Source organism: Vulpes vulpes, chromosome 12 (genome assembly GCF_048418805.1).
Source record: "Vulpes vulpes isolate BD-2025 chromosome 12, VulVul3, whole genome shotgun sequence".
NCBI classification, from domain to species: Eukaryota; Metazoa; Chordata; class Mammalia; order Carnivora; family Canidae; genus Vulpes; species Vulpes vulpes.
The window spans coordinates 161,227,789-161,247,157 of NC_132791.1; the positions used below are offsets into that span (position 1 = coordinate 161,227,789).

Sequence of the window (19,369 nt, forward strand, 5' to 3'; positions counted from 1 at the left end):
GCATAGTCAGGATGACTTGGCCAGGTTTCCGTGGCACCCCACCAGGGCATCCAGCACAGAAGGGCCCCCGTGACCCAGCACAGTCTGTCTCACAGCCCAGACATGGGATAAGGAAGGTCCTGCAGCCCCACCGGGGTGCAAGGACAAAACAGGCTCCCGGTGGATCTGCCTCCCTCAGAAAAGGGGCCACCCGGTGACTTCCCAGTTCTCGGAAGCATCCAGAATGGGAGGAGATGGGAGGGGAAGGTCCCAGGCACCCTTCCCAACAAGTGTCCTTGCCCCCTCCTTTCCCTCCCACTGTGTCTCAGCCAGGATGGGGACCAGCACAGCAACTCCTTGGGGAGGACATTCTAGCCAGGGCTCAACAATGCAGCAGGTGTGAGAGCACAGTCGGGGGGGGTCTTAGCTCAGCCCGGCCCAGCCTATGAAGCCAGTCATAGAAAGCAGGGAGCCTGCATCCTAAAACCCTAGCCCCCAGGCAGACAGACCCAAATCCTGCCCTTCCACCAGGAGCCACACAGCATAGGCACCGAGGGGCACAGGAAGGGCATGGGCCACATACAACAGGGAGCGAGGGGTCCTCAGGCACAGCTGGTCTCCCTAAGGAGCACCGAATGCACCCACAATCCACAGGGTATGCAGACCTTCCAGGAGCACCACAGAGGACTATCTCCTTCTCTGCTCTCTTGAGAAGCTAGCCCACATCTATCACCACAGCATCAGCTGCCCCCAGGGAGGTTACCCTTGCCACCCGCCCCCCACAGCTGCTCCCTTCATGTCTGCCCTCCCTGGCCCCATGATTGCAGCACTGGGCTGCTTCTGTAGTGGGGGGCTCTAGACTTCCCACCAGCCACCGCCCCGAAGCCCAGCAGGCCCTCCGACTCCTCCTGCCTCTCTCACCTGATTCTCCTGTGGCCGAGGCCCTCCACCCCACCCTTGGCACAGACCCTGCATCGGGCCAGCCATCGACCCCCCCAGCATGTGTGCCTGACTGAGGTTTTCTACAAGAGGAGGAGAAAGTGGTCCCAATCACCCTCCCCAGTGAGGGAGCAGGAGAGAAATGGAATGTAACAGCTTCATAATCATATCCATAAACATTAAAGTCATCTAGTAGGATAAAACCCCAGCACTCTGCCAGCACATCTCCCTACCTGTCACAGGTGGCAGCAAGTCTGAAGATACTTAATTAGAGCCGTGTGGCCTCGCAGAAACAGTAGAAGACCGATGAAACAAGGCCAACAGAGCATGCCATCTCCCCCCGTGCACCTTGATGGGCAAGAGGAACACAAGGGACGGGATGGATGAGCCACTAGATGGTGGTGGTTGAGTGACAAGACCTTGTGACCCCCACATGGAGCTCAGAGGGTGACACTACAGAGGCCTGGAGGGGTCCCCACAGGCTTGCAGCTGGTGCCCTTGTTCTGGCTACCAGTGCTTGGACCGGCATAGGGTGTGGGTCCAACTCTTGCCCTGTGTATGCAGACTCAGAGGCCGCCCTTTAAGAAAATACAAGGTGGGGCCTCCAAACAACAGCAAAGATGAACTTTGGTACATTGTCACATGGCACAAAGACCCATAAATACACGTGAAGAACTTTCCCCAGAATCTCTCCTCCATGCCATTCTGTGGTGCACAACCCTGGTGCAGGGCTAGGGACCTGCACACAGGCAGAAGCCATGGGGAACAGGTTGGCTCCAGCACAGATGTACTCTTCAACCCCACCGACAGGACCAAGGTCTAAGTCAAGGGCACCTCTCACCTACATGGCAGCTGGCCACTGGGCTGCCTCAATGCCTCGCTGACCATCTCTCCAGGGCCTGCTCAGTCGTGTCTGAGCATATCTGAGCCCTGGGTCTTGCTCCTAACTGCAGGAAGCCTCCTCAGTTCATGGTGCCAGGGGACACCCCTCCAACCCACCCCAGGCTTGCTTCCACAGCAGTTTCGGCTACTCATCTGCACACTGGGATGGCTGGCCACCACTCTGCTACCTTCTCATCACCCCAGAATTAGGAACAGCCTGGCTCACCGCCCACCAGTGTTCAGGCACCGCGCTCCCTTCTTATCCGAGTCTGCAATGAACTAACAGTGAAGTTTTTGGTGTAAAACCTCACAATACTCTGCCTCTGGGCCACGCTCCATCCTCCATCCCGGTCCTCTGTCTCCAAGAGTGCTACCAGGCCTCTTCTCAGCTTCTCCACCAACAGCTGTGGCCAAGGTTAAACATCCCCCCAAACCTGTTCCCATTTGCTCAGTCGTAATAACACCCTGATACGGCAGTTCCCAGACCTCTTGGAGCTAGGCGCAGCCATGTGACTGGGTTCTGGCCAATGGGATTCTGGTGGACAAAGGGCCTCTGCCCAGGGTGTCCCCATCCTAATCTCTGGAAGCTGTGAATGAGTGACAAGGAGACTCTGCAGGTGGGATTAAGGTAAGGACCTTGAGACGGAGCAGTGACCCTGGATTTTCCAGGTGGGACCAATGTGATTACAAGGGTCCTTTCGGGGGAGGGCAGAACCAACGGGAGCCATGACAGTAGAGGGCAGGCACCTCACCCGCCTCGGACGGCCCATGCCGAGTCTCCAGGAGGCCACCCCACTGTCCCTCAGCCATGCTGTCCTCCAAGGAAACCCAGGCTTATGCCTGGTTATGTCAGAGCATCTGACAAGGGTGAAAACAACAGAGAACGCTCAAGAAAACCATCAATAGAGAAAACAGGCAAAAGTTTAGTATTTCATACGTAACTTAAAAAAAGATATGAAAGGACGCCAATATAAAATATTGCATAGCAAATAATGTTTGTACAAAATCCAGTAAGAATACATAATTTTATCACTTAAGATGATTCATAAAATATATATTCCTAAAAAATAAATCAACATGTCATAGACAGTGACAACAGCCAGAGTGCAGCAGAAGAAACGAGCCTCATACCCTGAGGACGCCCGCGGGGCTCATGGCACAGCTGGTGACGGCAGCGCTTACTTGGGCAGGAGGACTGGGCAGGGGCACGGCGCGCACACCACCCTCGGCCATGCTCACCAGCAGCCCTAGCAGGTCATCGAGGGGACAAAAGGCTACAGAGCCCCCAGGACAGGAAGCCCCACCAGCACCTCCGGCTGCTCCTTTACTGGTACACGACCTTGACGCAGAACGCTTCTTCATTTTTGTCTTCGTGGTCATTGATGTAAATCAGAATCTCCTCCTCCCCGGGGCTCTGCCGAGGTGCGAACCACAGGCCGATGGTGTAGGTCTCTCCTCCCCCAACCTGCAAGCAAGCATCAGATCCTAGCCCTACTGCAGCCCTGCTCTCCATGCCAGCACGGTCTACACATGCAAACCCAGGCTGACAGAGCAGGGTAAACCGAGGCTCTGGCCCCCACTGCCTCCAGGCACCTGAGGTTCTGAACACAACCTCCCCGTGTTACAGGACACCGCTGCTCTGCCCACGCCCCAGGGGAGATTCACAGCTTAAGAAACACCTTCCAATGACAGACAGACTGCCATCTGCTGTACTGTCGTTAAAATACTTGCAACAGAGAAAAGGCTAACTTGCAGGACACTTGCGAATAAAATCGCTGATAAACTGCAGGGTAAATTGGCCACCAGAAGCCCTGTGACAGTGCCCAGATGTGGGGGCCCTAGCCGCATGGGCAGAACTGCTGAGAGACGGGTGGCTGCCCCTACTCCCAGTACCCCCAGTGCAGATCAGCACTGCCCCCTCCCGGGGCTCTGAAGACCCCTGTGCCTCGGGGCCCCTGGGACATGCCGAGGCTGGGTGCCCCGCATGCAGTGCGCACACCCTGTACACAGCGCTTCCCGCACCTGGAAGGAGTCCTCTCTGAACTGCAGCAGGTCAGGGTGGTCGCTGTACAGGTGATAGGTCCTCTGGGAGGGGTAAGGGTTGGTGTAGGTGATCCGCTTGTTGGCGCCTCTGCCTTTCCCTGCAGCCAGTGTGATCTCGAAAGCCTGTGTGGGCAGGGGTGTCAGCCTTCCTCAGCCTGCTCTGCACGTAGAGCCCGACCTATGTCTCCATAGACATGACAAGACACCTGCCGAGGGGGCTCACTGTACAGGAGCAACCCCCGCCCCCACCCCTAGGCCATAGACTGCGGAGGAGACTCGGTCACGGGACCAGGAGACAGCGAGGTGACACAGCACCCATACCACACATGACCCAGCAGGTTCCCCTCCAGACCTTGGAGATAAGAGGCGGGCGGCAGGAGAGGCACACGAGCCATGAGGCCACCAGCTGGTGGTAGTCCACGTCGACCAGGTTGAGGTGGATGAACCGGCTCCCTGCCCTGTGGGGCCTCACACCGACATGCAGGTCCTGCACCCCATGTGGTGGCAGCACGAACACACCTTTGGGGTCAGTCTTTCAGAACAACAGCAGAGAGGCGGGTCAGGATGCAGTCCCTCATGCTGTGCAGAGGGGTTCCCTGAACACCTGCAGCCAGTGCACAAGAATCCCAAGGGACCCCAGCTATTCAGAGGCAGGGGGCACGTGGCCTGCAGGAAGTCAGAAGGGGACCGAGTGACGACGCCAGGTCTGAAGCCAGACGCAGCCACGCAGTCAGGGTTGCAGTGCATCTCAGTCTGCATCACCACCCGCACGGGCAAGTGCCCCTCCATGTGGCAACAGTCCCCTTAGCACCAGAGCTGCCTCAGCAGAGGGAGATCTTAACAGGCTCCAGCTGTAAGCTTCAGCAAGGAGTCTGCATTGCCCTCATTACCCAGACGCATGGTTGTGGCTAAATTAATTCCAAAATTCTATTAATATTTACCTTCCAATAATTCTAAAAGTTGGCCTATAGGGTTTATATGTCACTCATTCCATGATGGCAGATCCAATAAAAGGCAGTTTGAATGAAGACTCTGCCAAGAGTCCTAAAGGAGCTGTGAGCTGATTCTCAGCCCCACACTGGCTGCAGCCAATCTCCACACCGTCCGTGCCCCAGGTGGGATGATGATGGGGAGAGGCCAGAGAACACCCAGTGACCTACCTTCAGCTCCTGAGGGTGTGAGGTGAAAGCCTGCACTCTCCTAACCATCTGTGTCCCTCGAAGCACAAGGGATAGGCGTGTCCGCTGGCCTGTGACACAGGAGACGTCCACACGCTGCAAGGAGTGGAGGTAGACCTGCCATATTTGGATGGGTGTCGCCAGCCAACGATCCCTGTGTAGGACAGAAACCGTGATCAATGAGGACAGCAGCACTGACCAGGAAGAGGCCAAGAAGGTGGCCAGGACAACTGGGGCAGGCTGGAGCCCAGCTGCCATCATCCCTGCAGCCACCTTCCCCACTCTGAAGGCCCACTGTGACTGCACCACAACACCCTGTGTGAGTGGTAATGTGGGCTTCTACCAGCAACAAAACAGTCTCAAACCAGGTGGTCTGGGACAAAGCCTGTGGAAAGCGTGCCGTGGAAGAGTATGTGGGTTCAGAGGCCACCCAGACCTGAGCTCACAGGCCCCGTCCTAGCTGCCTGGTGCTGGAGGCCACTGGCCCTTCCCTGGAAATGGGGCTCGATAACCCTGCCCCTCGGGCTTCTCCACACGGCCAGAGACCAGAACCGAGCATGGCTACACTTGCCCCAATCCGAGATGTCCTATTCAGAAGCCCCCAGCCTACCCCAGTTTTAAAAGATCCTCAAGGGGGACACCTGGGTGGCTCAGCAGTTGAGCGTGTGCCTTTGGCTCAGGGAGTAATCCCAGGGTCCTGGGATCAAGTTCCGCATCAGTCTCCCTGCAGGGAGCCTGCTTCTCCCTCTGCCTATGTCTCTGTCCCTCTGTGTATCTCTCATGAATAAATAAATAAAATCTTTAAAAAAAAAAAAAAAGAAGAAGGAGATCCTCAAGGGACTGGAAGAGGAGACTTCCCAGAACAAGGTAAAGGAACAGGGTTATTTCAACTGAGTGGGAGAGGCAAGAAGGCAATGTGATCACCATCTCAGGCACGGAGGATGAAGACTGCCACCCTCCCTGTCCCCTGGACGGAGCCAGGCACTGCTCTGGGGCAGATGCCACCCCAAGTTCCTTTCCTTGGTGGGTTCTCCATGCCTCTGCAAGCCGCCGGGCCACTCTGATCCGATGGTGTCCTTTGTGAGGCCCCTGCCAGCCGTCTCACCTCCCGTGGCTGAAGGCCCCACCACGATGTGCCCCATCAGGAACTCAGCATGAGCCGGGGCAGCCCCTGGGATGCTGTGGCTGCCTCCCTGTCCCGCCCACCCTCCAGACCTCCCGGGTTTGGGCTCACGGACTCACGCGTAAACGGCGACAAAGAAGTCTCTGCTCTCTGGGCTTGGACCGCTGGCCACCTTCAGGAACACGTCCCGAGGCTCCCTGGGGCCCTGGCGGACATGGGCGCCCTGAGAACACCACCTGCCTCCCCCCCAAACCCCTGGCAGGTGAAAGCGGGCAGGAACCAGCTCCCTCCCTCCCACAGGTGTTGCATTTTCAGTATTAGGCAGAATTCGTTTTTTTCTTCACTGCAAAAAAGAAAATTAACTTCTTGATTTCATATTGAGTTTAATAATTATATTCTGCAGGAGATTTTATCCAGTTTCCTAACCAGTCATAACATAATTATTGCCTTTATTCTTTACACAATGGCAATTAATAAGTGGCTTAATTACCACTCACTTTATTCACTTTGCTTCATGCCTTTTTTTTTTTTTTTCATTTGAATTCAGGTAATCCAAGAACTGATCTGCCAGCAGAAAAGATGAAAACTCATGCATAAAGTTCCCACAAGGATGTCAAAATAGCCCCTTAGCACCTTAGAAAGACACCACTTAACTCAAAAGCTGCAGTGAAGAGGCCTCAGGAGGCCAGGGGCTCAGATGACCAGGCACTGGCTGGGAGACGCTCGGCAGAACTTACCACATTCTGGGTCTCGCAGATGACGTTGGGGTCGCTACATCGGACATGGACTGGGGGCTCCTCACCAGGTCTTCCCACGGGAGCACCTGCTGCAGGGAATATCATAGCAAACGTCTTCTGGACAGGCCCGGGCCACGTGATGTTGCTGTCGGGGGCAGGCCTGGCCCATCACAGGTACCCCACAGACACCAGAAGACAGCAATGCCACCCTTCCTACTGTCCCGCCCACGTGGGCACTGGCACTCCCGCCCTAAGCCACACATGCAGGCACTTATCCGAAGAGAGTGACCAAAAGGGGGGGGGGGGCGGCTGTGGTGCAGGGCACCAGACACGGGGACGCTGCTGCACTCTAAAGCACCAGACCAGAAGCAGACAAGTGACGCGGCAGCAGAAGGCGCGAGTGCACTCCAGGCACAGCCCTAGGGGCCGTGGGCTTTAGGAAGTGGGATTAGCCAGCCAAGGGCATACCCTCACATCTCAGAGGACGTGAAAAAGGTCACCATTTCAAACCATAAGGGCGGGTGGCAGACTTTACAGATGGGTCACAGGTTGGAATAAGAGCATCACAGGAGAATGTGATGATGCCACTTGTCACCCTGAGGGAAAAACCTTTAGCCATCTGTGGAACCTGCAAAATGCCAGCCGCAGGGACAGATGGGACCTGCCTGGAAGCGTGTGCCAGGGAGGCAGGCGGATGGCCTTCTTCAGGAAGGTGAGCTCTGGGTGGTAGAAGCGGAAAACCTGGTCCACCACATGGGGCTGGGTCTCCACGGTTAGGCAAAGTACGGCGATGGGCTTACCGCCACTCCCCCGGAACAAGACCTGCCAGGAGAGCAGAGGTTGCCAGCATCAGGGCTGGCACGTGGACTCATGAAGAGCTGCCTGCACCAGGCCAGCATCCATAGGGCCCAGTCCCCATCCCCCCCAATGTGTACATATGTAAAAAGCTCTGTGTAAGAGCATATTTAAGTCATAAATCATAACAGGACAGCCAGCAGGAGCCCAAATCCCCACTTGGGATGAACCCATCATCCACACTGTTGAGCTCTGGGTGCCCCACCAGCCCCCCACCAAGGAAGCCACCCTTCCAGATTCTGTGGGCCTGGTCCCATCTTTTCTTGGCTGTCTTCCCACCTTTGGATTTCACGCAAGGTCACACTTCACCTGAAAGGTCTTCCCCCCATCACATGTGCTCCCTTGGCTGGGAGAGAAGCTCCCACAAACACACCCACCACCCCATCATCTGTGCCTTGACACTGGCCACATTTGCACCACTACTCTGAGACTTCGGGTCTAACAGGAGCACGTGTGTGTTCAGCTGCTGTGCCAACTGCAGACCAGGCTTCTGCCCCACCCCACCCACCTGCTCTCACGGCTGGGCACCCCCTCAGTCCACATGTCTGCTCCCCCTGGCCACTCCTGGAAGTGCAGGGAAGAGCCAGGCTTGGGAGTACAGGGACTCTCTGGTCAGCCTCATCCAGTGACCCGCCCCAGTCCAGCAGTCCCTCCCACAGTGGGGCTTGGGTCCAGGAGCCTATTTCCACACTGCAGACCCAGCACCGACAGGTGACACCCTCCTTCAGATGGAGTCTTGGGCTCAACCGAGTCCTCTAGCACAAGAAGGGGCAGACAGCCACTTCCTGACATTTCCACCATCTTAAAAGCTTGGGAGTGCTGGTTTTACCCTTCCAGTGACCTGGTTAGCACGTTAGCAGTTAACCTAGGTATCAGTGTCAGAGAGCGGGCAGGTCTAGTGTCCAATGCCTGTCACAGGAGAAGCAGCAAACATGAAACCACATGTTCATAATGAGACTCCAAAAACATGACCTCCTCTGGAGGTTGCTAGGGTATTGTTTATTATCTTGAAAACTGATAAATAAAATCAAAGAATCCAACATTGTGATGCCTGGGTGGCTCCGCGGTTGAGCATCTGCCTTTCGTTCATGATCCCAGTCCCCGGATCGAGTTCCACATCGGGCTCCCTGCAAGGAGCCTGCTTCTCCCTCTGCCTATGTCTCTGCCTCTCTCTGTGTCTCTCATGAATAAATAAAATCTTAAAAAAAGAAAAAGAATCCAACATCTATCCTGACTTTCTGATATAACGTATATTTCAGGGCAACCAAACTGCTGGTGGGGAAATTCTCATTCATTGCCAAATCACGGCTAACAAGTACAGAAAGAATGAAAATAGTTGAATGTCCCCATTTCCCAGGGTGAAAATGAGCACAGGCAATGAACCCGAGGTGGAGCACAGACACGGGGCGCCAGGGTCAGTGGACCCCAACTCACACACACCAAACATGAGAAGTGAGCAGTGGGGACACCAGGAGACTCAGAAGGCCTGCTGCTGACCAGGGCAGGGACAGTGGCATGTACTAGGCTGAAAGTCCTCATCGGCCAGGGACACATCCCGGGGTCATTATGGGTGAACTCATGAGCTCTCTGGGGTTTGCCTTCAGACTCCAGATCCATATATGGCAAATGTACCAGGCTCGCAGATTCCACTGATAGCCCTACATAGAGAGTGGACCTATTCCTTGACCAAGGCAAAGCTGTGCCTCTACAGTAAGTGAAATACAGCAGGTTCCACTAGAGATGGGGCCGTGGGCACAAGCTGACACCACGGTGATGTGGGAACACAGGCCTGCAATTGGGAGCCGTTTCTTATCTGGGACCCACTAATAAAACCCATTCTCGGGGGGCAGGGACAAGGCAAAGTCTTGTTGCTTTTGTTTTTACTTTCAAACTACTTCACAAAGGCATTTGTCTACCCAAAAAAGAGCTTCAGAAATTCCTAAAAACAAGTGTCCTAAGCTCTCCCTCAGGATATCCTGAAGGCAGGCTGCAGGTGTGTGTGCAAACACGCCCTCCCTCCCAGGTGGTAATGAAGGTTTCCAGAAGTAACTGCATGCCACTCCCACTGGTGCTAATGGGATGTGGGATGTGGTGGACGAGGGTCAGAGGGCTAGTCTAGCCCCGTGTGTGGTGGCCACGTGCTGGGACAGCTGTCTTCCCAGGGCGATGGGGCAGGCACACAGACCACCAAAGGCTACAAGGCGGCCAGTGGCTGGGGAGAGGCTTCCATGCCAGACACCCACCCAGAGGCCATACCAGCATCGCCTGAAGCAGTCACTGCCCTATCAGGACATGAATAGTCCACCCTACCCTGGTAGGAGGTGCAATAAAGGACAGAGGGTCAGGTCCTAGGGGCCTGAGGAACAACAGAAGGCAGGAATGCTTCACCCGGTCTGCTCAGAGGACACCTGGCTCTCAGGCAAAACCCCAGGAATGTCTGGGATCAGAGATCTCCTACCCCTTACCTTGGCATGCTTAGTGGGCATTGCACTGGATTTCTGGGGCAATCTGGTATCCGTGTCCTTCTCAGATCCGATCTCAGCAGTGGGCTGTGAGAAACCAATCGGTCATGAGATGGGAGTCCGAGGGTGATGGCCACTACCTGCAGGACTTCTCTTTGTAGGAACAGCTGCCACCAGGGCAGAGGGCTCCTGTGCGCTGTCTCAGGGTTCTCACTGGGTGGCTGTCTGGGTGACCACTGTCATGAACCAGACTCACTGCCCCAAAGAGGGAACAGGGGTGGCCATGAACTATGAAGGCTCACCGGACATGTAACTGGCTCTGCCTGAAGTCAAAGCCCTGATGTCTTCACTGTCTTTACGATCTCTTATCCCAAAAGTGCACCTAAAGAGCCTGTTCAGGATTCTGTGTGTCTCTGAGAGCTCCTCAAGCCCATTTAAGTGACGACCATCCTACAGAACTGACCCCAAAAGCTCAGGATGAAATGCATGCCCTGCACCCTTACCCACCCATCCCACCAGTCACACAGGCATGTACCACTCACACCCATCACTGGAAACCTCCACGCCTGCATTTCCAGCAGAGGAGCAAATGCTACAGAAGACATGGGCACACAGCATTAACTAGTGAACACAAAATGCAGCAAAGTTTCAACCCATCATCTCTTCTAAGGTAAGGGAGATGTCCTATACCCAGAGTACTCAGAGGGGACAGTCCAGCCTTTCCTGAAGCCCAATGCATAGGGGCTGGGAGAGCAGGTGACCTCCTGAAGGCTAACGGGTCTGAGCAGCACAGGAGGACACATGGAAATGCCCCACTATTATTTAGCCAAGTGGGATTTGCCCACGTGCCTGACAAGCCCATCTGGCATTGGAAGAATGGCCTCCCCACCTGCGCCAGGGCCAGTTGCCCTACAGAGAAGGTCTGGTATTTGAAGGGGATGTGGGCGGTCTCTCGTGGGCGCAGGAAGATCTGTGGGGCAAGGCTGCCCCGCAGATGGAACATGTCCTCCTCCACCGGCGTGTGCAGCTTGGCCGCGTCTTTGAAGTATCTCCACTCCTGACTGTCCTGGATGATGCTAGATGGCAGGGGAGACACAGCACTCCCAGTGAGTCCTCTGCCCGCCCACTCAGAGCTGGCACCTAGGACCAGGGGTGAAAGCCAGGACCAGTGGGACCCCTTGAGGGATGAGAGCAGCCCAGCTTTCAGGGAGAACCTGTAGACACCCCCAGGGACCCTGTCGGGGCTGCCACTCAAGCCTACCTGAGCTCAGGATTGTCCACCTCAATGGTCACTGTGTGCTGTGTGTTGTGGGGGTTCCTAAGGGCAAACTCGAAGAACTCGGCAGTGCCCAGTGTGACATGGATTGTGTGCATCGTGGTGATGGCCAGGCTCAGCGCACTGGTGATGCTCTCTGCCTTCGTACGCTCCCGATAGGCAGCAATGACCTGCAGGTCGCGTGCGTGCTGTGCACGGATATTCTGCTGAATCTGTGGGACACAAATGCCAAACCAGGCCACCATCCTGGGGCTGGCTCTCCTTCTCGAGGGCTGTTTGGCCACCTCCCCCACTCCCACGCTGAATACCAAATTTCTTCTGGAATCACCACCTCCTCCTTCCCCAGACACCCGGGTTGGATGGGACTGGCCCATCCTCAGGTCCAGAGGACAGTAAACGGGTCTACACGGCACTCCTGGCTCCAATCAGCCCTGCAGTGGTCTCCCCTGTAGAAGGCGGCATCTGCCCTGCAGGCTCCCAAAAGACTACAACCACCCATGAGGCCACCTCTTCCCATGGCCTCAAGGCTGGCATCGGCATGATGGGGAATTAGAAGCAAAGGTTTCTAACAAAAGGGGGGGAATGACCTCAAAGCTACTAAGACTAGTTATGTGCTCATTGGCCAGGTCCCCAGTGTGGCGCCGGGAGCCCCGTCTGTGAGCAGGCGCCTGTGTAACCTGAGCCAGGCCACGGTCCAGACAGCTGGCACGCTGCCTTAGGGGGCTCAGCCACAGCTCAGCCTGCGGTCCTTCATCCACCTCCCTCCTCCATGCCCTGATTCACTGGGCTTGGCCAACACAAAGTGTTCTAGAGGCTGGGGACTGGCTTAGGTTTCCTGTGTGACTTACACTGAAAGGTGAGGTCCTTGGAGGCTGCCCTGATCTAGGACCTAGGAGGGGATGCCCCATGCAGGGGAATGAGCCAGGCCCTGTGCTAAGACCCTCTGAACCCTGAGGAGGCCCAGACATCAGCAGGCAAGAGGACGTCTGAATGTCTCTGGACTTCAACTCAAGAAGTAAGGATCCAATATGGTTTCTGACTTAAATCACTTTGGATATTGACTTCCAACATCCAAAACTTTGGTCTTCCCCTAGCAAGAGAGTTGAGGCCAAGTCTTTAATTTCTCCCTGGGGATTTGAAAACGGGATGGTATTTGCGCTTATATTTGAGGCCTCCCCACACAGACAGAGATGATTAGAGCTTCTTGATGGAGTGCGGGTCACTCCCAGTTTACCATGGACCAGGTGGTGAAAAGCCTCAGGGAGAGTCAACATGATCCTGGGGGTTGTGAGGGGGATACTCCTTGCCTGTCCTGTGTCCTTCCCCACAGAGGAGGCTGTCGGGAAGCCTGGCACCCCACAGGACATGGGGTGACTTCTCCGATATGAACCAGCCAGACATAGCCCTCCCCTCTCTCAACCCTTCCTTTTGGGATCCACCTGCCTGGAACACCGGGTGTTTGCACTGCTCCTCACCAGTGGTGGGGTTAGTGGGAAGGATCCTGCCTGTGGAGGCAGCCCACAGCCATATGGTGTCACCCAGGCAGCTTGGTTCTGGCATTTGCTCTAGACTCAGTGTGACAACCACCTCAACAGATAGGAGCCAAGTCTCCAAGATATGCTTTACCCATCACTAGAATCATCAGTGACAGAGGTGACACTTGGGTCTCTCTGCCATGCTCCTAATTTCTCAATCAATTCAAAAGGCAGGCAGGCAAAGGGTGAGACACTTATTGGAATCCTCAGGTCCCAACAGGCAGGAGAGCCCAGTGACCAGAGCAGTGAGACTGGTGAGCCTTTTGCTGGGATTTCTGGAAATAAAGCTCTGTCTTCTGTGGCACCTGGCATGGAATGATGTGAACCAGGGTTAGTGCTACTATAAGAGACAACCTGGGGGCTGCAGGGAGTGGGCAAGTGGCAGAGGTAGGGGGATGACCCCAGGGGCCTGAAGCAGGGCCCCAGCCCTGCCTGCTCAGTATCAGGCTCGGAGTGCTAGGGCACCTGCTCCAACATGGAATGGCTGGTCCAGAGCCCAGGCCCAGGCCCTGGGGACCCCGTGGCTGCACAGACCTGAGTGCATGGGGCTTTGTCACTGCAACCTCAGAGGACGCCCCTCCCCGCCGGACAGGGAGATGTCCTACCAGCCCTCTCCCAAAGCTGGGCGGGGGGGCAGGGTTCACAGAGAAGGTGCCCAGCACACAGTCTCCCTATGGCTGGGGCTCTGCTGGCATAGGGGCTGACGCTGACCACAGCAGAAGGTGGGACCTGCCACCATCCCGAGCGCCAGACACAGAAAGCCTAGCCACCCTCATGAGGACTCTGGGACTGCCGCAAGCATATGTCAAGCCCGACTCTGCTCCACAACTTCCCCGAGAAGCCCCCAGATCATCACCACCCCTCGAGCTGTTCCTGACTGCTGGGTGAGTGAGCCATGCACAGCGCTCTTCTCTGTCTTCTGATGAGCAGCCCCCAGGGCCTGAGACCACCAGACTGCACCAGCATGTCAGGGGCCAAGGACCAGCCAGAGGCTGAGCACCACTTCCAGCTCCCGGAGGGCCAACTGACCGTGTAAATTCCCAAACTCTCCTGAAGGCTGAGAGAGCTCTAGGTGCGGAGAAACCACCATCTCCTCCATAAAAACAAGTCACTTTCACCTTAAATTCTCCAGGCCGCTGACCCAGAATATCATGAGAATTTAGTGGAACATTTCCTTGTATTTAGAAATCCAATTACTTCCCAATTCACTGCTGTCAGCAGAATGAGGGCTGCGAGCTGCAGAATCTCTACCAGGACACATCAACAGGAGGAAGACCACCAGGGTAAGAATCGTCAGGACACCAGCACCAAACTCATCAAGGACTGGCAGGGTGCTGGGCCCACCACCCTCCAAGGCGGGGCTGCTGGGGAGCCCAGGGGTGGGGGTTGGGGGCCAGCATTGCCTAGGGGTCTCTGGGGCCACTAGCCCCAGGGGCCTCACCCTCAGTAGCTGCCTGGCTCTCTTTGAGGAGCACCTAACAGCAGGGAGCCTCTCCAGCTGCTGTGAGCACGAAGGGCTGAGCAGGTTTTGCTCTATTCAAATATCTGCCTGCCCTAATGTAAAGTGTGATCCTTACCCATGTGGCTTCTTGATTCCATAAACCCATCAGGTACAACCACCCTCTCCTCCCACATCTAAGCTGTAAATATGGTAGGGTCTTCTTTAGTTTTTTAGCCAAAAATGGGAAGTTTTCCAGGCAGAATGGTTACTTGATTTACACTGATAATTCATGATAGGGAAGGCATTCACAGCACTGACCCCAAACCTGGGGGACCCTCAGAATCCCCTGCTGAGCTTTCTTAATAGCCCAGGTAAAGACCCAGGTGCAGCAAATGGACACAGAATTCCCTGGGGTAGAGCCAAGAATTGGCTTTTGTAAAAACTCTCCAGACTTGAAAACGTTGCTTGGGGGATGCCTGGGTGGCTCAGTGGTTGAGCACCTGCCTTCAGCTCAGGGTGTAATCCTGGAGTCCCAGGATCAAGTCCCACATTAGGCTCCCTGCATGGAGCCTGCTTCTCTCTCTGCCTATGTCTCTGCCTCTCTTTCTCTCTCTCTCTCTGTCTCATGAATACATAGTCTTTAAAAAAAAAAAAAAAAAAAAAAGGAAAACCTCCCTTGGTGGCTGAGAGGGTCCATTTCCCATACATTCCACAAGTAGGATTTGGGAGAGAGAGAGCGAGCCACAGGGGAAGAGAAGAGAGAGGACAGGCTGCTTTCATTCACAATGACTGTGGCTCTGCACGGGGACACCCAGGGGCAGGGGGGAGGCGGATGGAGCCCTCACCAACATGCTGGCCCCCCAGCAGCTGAGCTCTCCTCTGGACTCTTGAAGGCGCACGGACCTCATCCGCTCCAGCTTGCGCCTGCGGATGGCATCCCCCTCACGGCAAGCACCTTGGGGCCCCTTGCTCCCATGTTGCATGTGGGTGAACAGCATGGCGGCCAGCTCACGGTCCACGTCAGCCAGCTTCTGTGCTTGGACAACATTTTTTACTGCTAGAAGGTTCAAAGAGAGAACAAGAGGTTAAGGCAGAGTCTACATTCTTTAAACAGACCTGGCAACAAGCTTCCAGCCACCTCACCCAGGGAGGGAGCTCAGCAGGCAGCCTGCCCTTTCCTGCACCTTCTAAGATGCTGATAAAGATGGTAATCCTATAACCTGGTCTATACAGTGTCCCCCCCTTTACCAGCCTTTCAAATAAAAGGATTCTGATCCTTAGAGATAAATTCATACACCATTGGATAACTTTCCAGAGGAAAAAAAAAAAGTCAGTATTCTAGAAGCTGATGCTTTCTGGATTCCCAAGGGCCTTGCCACCCTGACCCAGGACCACTACCTGTCACCCTCACCCAGGACCACCGACCGTGCTCACAAAAGCCCCCACCAGCGAGAGCCTCCTGACACAGGCACCACTGAGCAATCAGGCCCACGGCCCCACCAGGTCCTCAGACGCACTCGTGTGCTCAGGTCAAGAGTCAGGGGCTCTGATGAGCTGCTCACTTGGCCTGAAGCCCCCTGAGCGGCTCAGGGGGGTGGGGTCCAGACTAGGCCTGGCTCCCAAGCTCATGCCCCTGACTCTGCCACCAGCTGCCTCTAGACAGCCTGGCCCCCGGGCACTGACTCCTCTGGGAGACTATGCTCAAATCCTGGACACACACAAAAGCCATGTGGGCAAACAGAAGCTGAAGCAGGCCAGACACCAGCAGGCAGAGGAGCTGCATTTTCTTCAGGTGATGAAGCCACACACGGCACATGGCCATGTCACAAGCTGACTCACGAGATTCACAGACCACCACTCAAGCCAGCGCAGGCAGGCAGAAGGTGCACCCCAACTTAGCACTGGCCCTTCCTGACCCTGAGGTACCAGCAGTGCCTACAGGAAATGGGTTGCCGTCCTGAATCTGCCAAGGGATTGCACATGGTCACCGCATCTCCAGCCTCCTACTGAAGGCTCCATGTGGTGGTAAAGCAGTCCTTCCCCCGGGCTCGCCCACCTCGTCCTCTGTCACATGGAACAACAAGTGCTATTTCCATGTTCCTCACCACCATTTTAAAGCTGTTCAACTGCTTTTCAGATGCCATGAGTCAGTTTAGACAAGTAAAATGCCACCCCAAAAAGACTGTTTTCACGTCTCAGGTGCAAGCATGCTGGGTGGACAACCCCGCCTAGGTTGGGTTTGAGAGGCCCGGGGGAAGGGGCCAGGGCAGGAGACAAGCAAGGCTAGGGGTAAGCCAATGAGCTCACACGTCAGACTGTATCACTCTGCTCCAACAAAATCAGAAATGAAATCTCCACACTGCTCAGAGCCTGGAAGCACTTTCTAAAACTCTGTACAACTTCCTACTTGCCAAGCCTGCCCTGTGGGGGAAGACAGGCTCTCTGATGGAGCACCCCAGCCTCTGTCTTTGACCAAACAGGGAGAGAGGAACCAATGACTCCAGAGACTCAATTCTCTCAACAAACCCTCACAGGTTACAGCACCCTGCATTTCGGGCAGAGCCCCTGACCTGCTGGGCCCTGAGGCCGTGGCTTTCACAAATACTCCCTGCCTATTCTTGGGACAGCCAGGGATGGATGGGCCCTGGCCCCAAAGTGGGAAATCCAGATTCTCACCCAAGTTCACCTCCCTCTGCCACACAATTAGACAAGTCACCTGACCGTCTCTTCCTTGGTTTCCTTAACACTAAACAGAACAGACTCTCAGCCTGCCGGGATCATGGACCTTTAGGCCCCTCTGAGCATCTGAGCCTCCAGGGCCATCTCCCAGAAGAACATTTGAGCACCCACAAAGTCTGGGCTGGAGTTTCAGAGAACTCTCGTGGGGTCCTGGAGGCCTCGCGGCTCTCACCAGCCACATCCAGGGGCCTCCCTCCCTGGGCACAGGTTCAAGGACAACAGTATCCGAGGACCATCAACACAGGAAGCTCGAGGTAGCTGCAGATCCACATGAGATGGCCTGCAACATGGTGACACTACCCAAAAGACCCAAAGGGCACACCCCACTTTGCATCCTACCTACAACTACTTTGGGTCATTTAATGGGATGTAAATCTTTAGATGCCCCCTGCTGTGAACATTCTCCCAAGCCCAGGCCTTTATCTCTCAGGCTCCCTGACTGGTTTACTCCTCCTCACCCCAACATAGGGACTTCAAATAGGTTTTTAAAAACCAGTGTTTGTTCATCCTAACCTTTTCTTCATTTTTTGCTCCCCTGCAGATGGGCAGCTAACCAAAAACCAATCCCCTCGTAGGATTATTGTCAGCCTATGAAACAGGCCAGACAGCTTCCACAGAGCCCGCTCTAGAGTGTCCCGGGTGTGACATACATGCTTAACCCACCCAGCCCAAGGGGCCACTAAGGCAGGGCGCTGAGCTGGACACAATAGCCCCCACTCCCGCCCCCAGATCACACGTGTACCTGCATGCACACAGACACACACGCAGCCTTCCACCTCTTACTCCACCCCACCCCCATGTCAATCACAGCTACACATGACCCATCTACCCCAACCCACTCCCCACTCACATCTCGGACCCCCGCGCGAGATGAGACTGCCTCCCTCGAAGTGTCTGGCTCCATCATTCGAAATGACCCGTGACCTGGAAGGTGGCAATGAGCTGGAATCTCTCACTCTCTGCTCACACACATGACCTAAATTAAAAACATCCCAGTATAAGGTATTAACACCAAAAAGAAGTGTGATGGGACACATCCATGTCCCTTGGAGGGAGTTCTGGGTTTCAAAGGGCCTGTCCATACCCCCTGGCCTGCTAATACCCCAAAACTGCACTCTGGTTCTGAGTCTGCTTGGCAGTTGAGAGGTGACGGGCAGGCGGGTCCTCTCGTACATGGGCAGTGGTGTCTGCTTTCCCACGGGGGTTAAGGCTGCAGGTACTCAGGACACTTTCTCACACACACTCACTTCCTGGTCTCTGGAGCGGCCTAGCAGCCCTGCGACGTGGGGCAGCTCACACATTCCCACGCCAGCCTTTCCAATGTCACCCTGCTTGTGGAAGGCCCTTGGGCATGTCCGCAAATGTCTGACTTTAAACACACTTGAAGGTAAAAGAGCCTCCACAAGCTAGAATCTTCAGGAGCTGTTTTCACACAGAAGCCTTGGAGAGAAGCATGCAGCCTAGAGGGCCGAGTGCAAGTCCAGAGGCAGAGCACACAGCACACCTGCCCCGGCTGAACGGGAAGCAGTGTCCCACTAACCAGCCAACATGTGCAAGGCTCAGGGGATAAGAACTGTTTGCCTGAAGAAATCCTTCTCCTGGGAGGACAGAATCATACCCTCGGGACCCATGACCTCTCTGTGTGGACATGACTCCCAAGAGCACAGCTGAAGTCAGATTCCAAAATGAACCCAAGTTCCAAACACAAATGCTCATGCTGTGGGCTTCCATGATTCCAGCAGGATGGTGGTGATCTTTCTGGGAGCTATTAGAACAGGTACCCCTTCCCCTGGGTGCTCGTCTCCCACCTCTCTGCGTCTCCTCCCACCCCGCCTCCACTCTGCTCTGCTCAGCTTCATCCGCCTCTGCCTCTGTCCTGTGGGACAGTCTGGGTGCAGAAGCAAGCCCCCCATCACAGCTGTGGGCTGGTCCTCAGCAGCGGTGACCAAGGTGACATTTTCATGTCCAGCTGCCTAGCAGAAATGTCTTCCTCCTGACTAGTTCTGAGCTGAGCTGGGGAAGGGAATGCCTATCCTGCCAGGGAGGTCTCTGCCCTGATGCCAATGGGGGCCGCCCCTGCAGACCCCAGGGAATGGCAGCTGGAGACCCCCTAGACATGGGTGTGATAGCTGACCGTCCCTCGGCATTGGGGAAAATGCTGGATTCAAAAATGAGAGACT

The 19,369-nt window shown here is 55.3% G+C and overlaps 1 protein-coding gene across 17 annotated transcripts in view; it reads right to left on the reverse strand.

The window, feature by feature from the left end:
* Nucleotides 1-2,703: 2,703 nt before the first annotated feature.
* Nucleotides 2,704-19,369, reverse strand: part of NPHP4 (nephrocystin 4) — a 118,296-nt gene continuing 101,630 nt past the window's right edge. For 7 of the 17 annotated variants that reach the window (XM_072731108.1, XM_072731112.1, XM_072731109.1 and 4 more), the window contains 12 exons: nucleotides 18,040-18,165; nucleotides 15,296-15,507; nucleotides 11,460-11,686; nucleotides 11,088-11,274; nucleotides 10,202-10,285; nucleotides 7,547-7,703; nucleotides 6,882-6,970; nucleotides 6,264-6,349; nucleotides 5,004-5,175; nucleotides 4,196-4,375; nucleotides 3,823-3,966; nucleotides 2,704-3,265 (listed from right to left, as the gene is read on the reverse strand). In XM_072731108.1, coding sequence (XP_072587209.1) covers nucleotides 3,125-3,265; nucleotides 3,823-3,966; nucleotides 4,196-4,375; nucleotides 5,004-5,175; nucleotides 6,264-6,349; nucleotides 6,882-6,970; nucleotides 7,547-7,703; nucleotides 10,202-10,285; nucleotides 11,088-11,274; nucleotides 11,460-11,686; nucleotides 15,296-15,507; nucleotides 18,040-18,165 — 1,805 coding nt within the window. In that variant the 3' untranslated portion in view covers nucleotides 2,704-3,124. The remainder of the gene's footprint in view (nucleotides 3,266-3,822; nucleotides 3,967-4,195; nucleotides 4,376-5,003; nucleotides 5,176-6,263; nucleotides 6,350-6,881; nucleotides 6,971-7,546; nucleotides 7,704-10,201; nucleotides 10,286-11,087; nucleotides 11,275-11,459; nucleotides 11,687-15,295; nucleotides 15,508-18,039; nucleotides 18,166-19,369) is intronic. The other 10 variants (XM_072731115.1, XM_072731114.1, XM_072731113.1 and 7 more) reach the window with 5 other exon arrangements.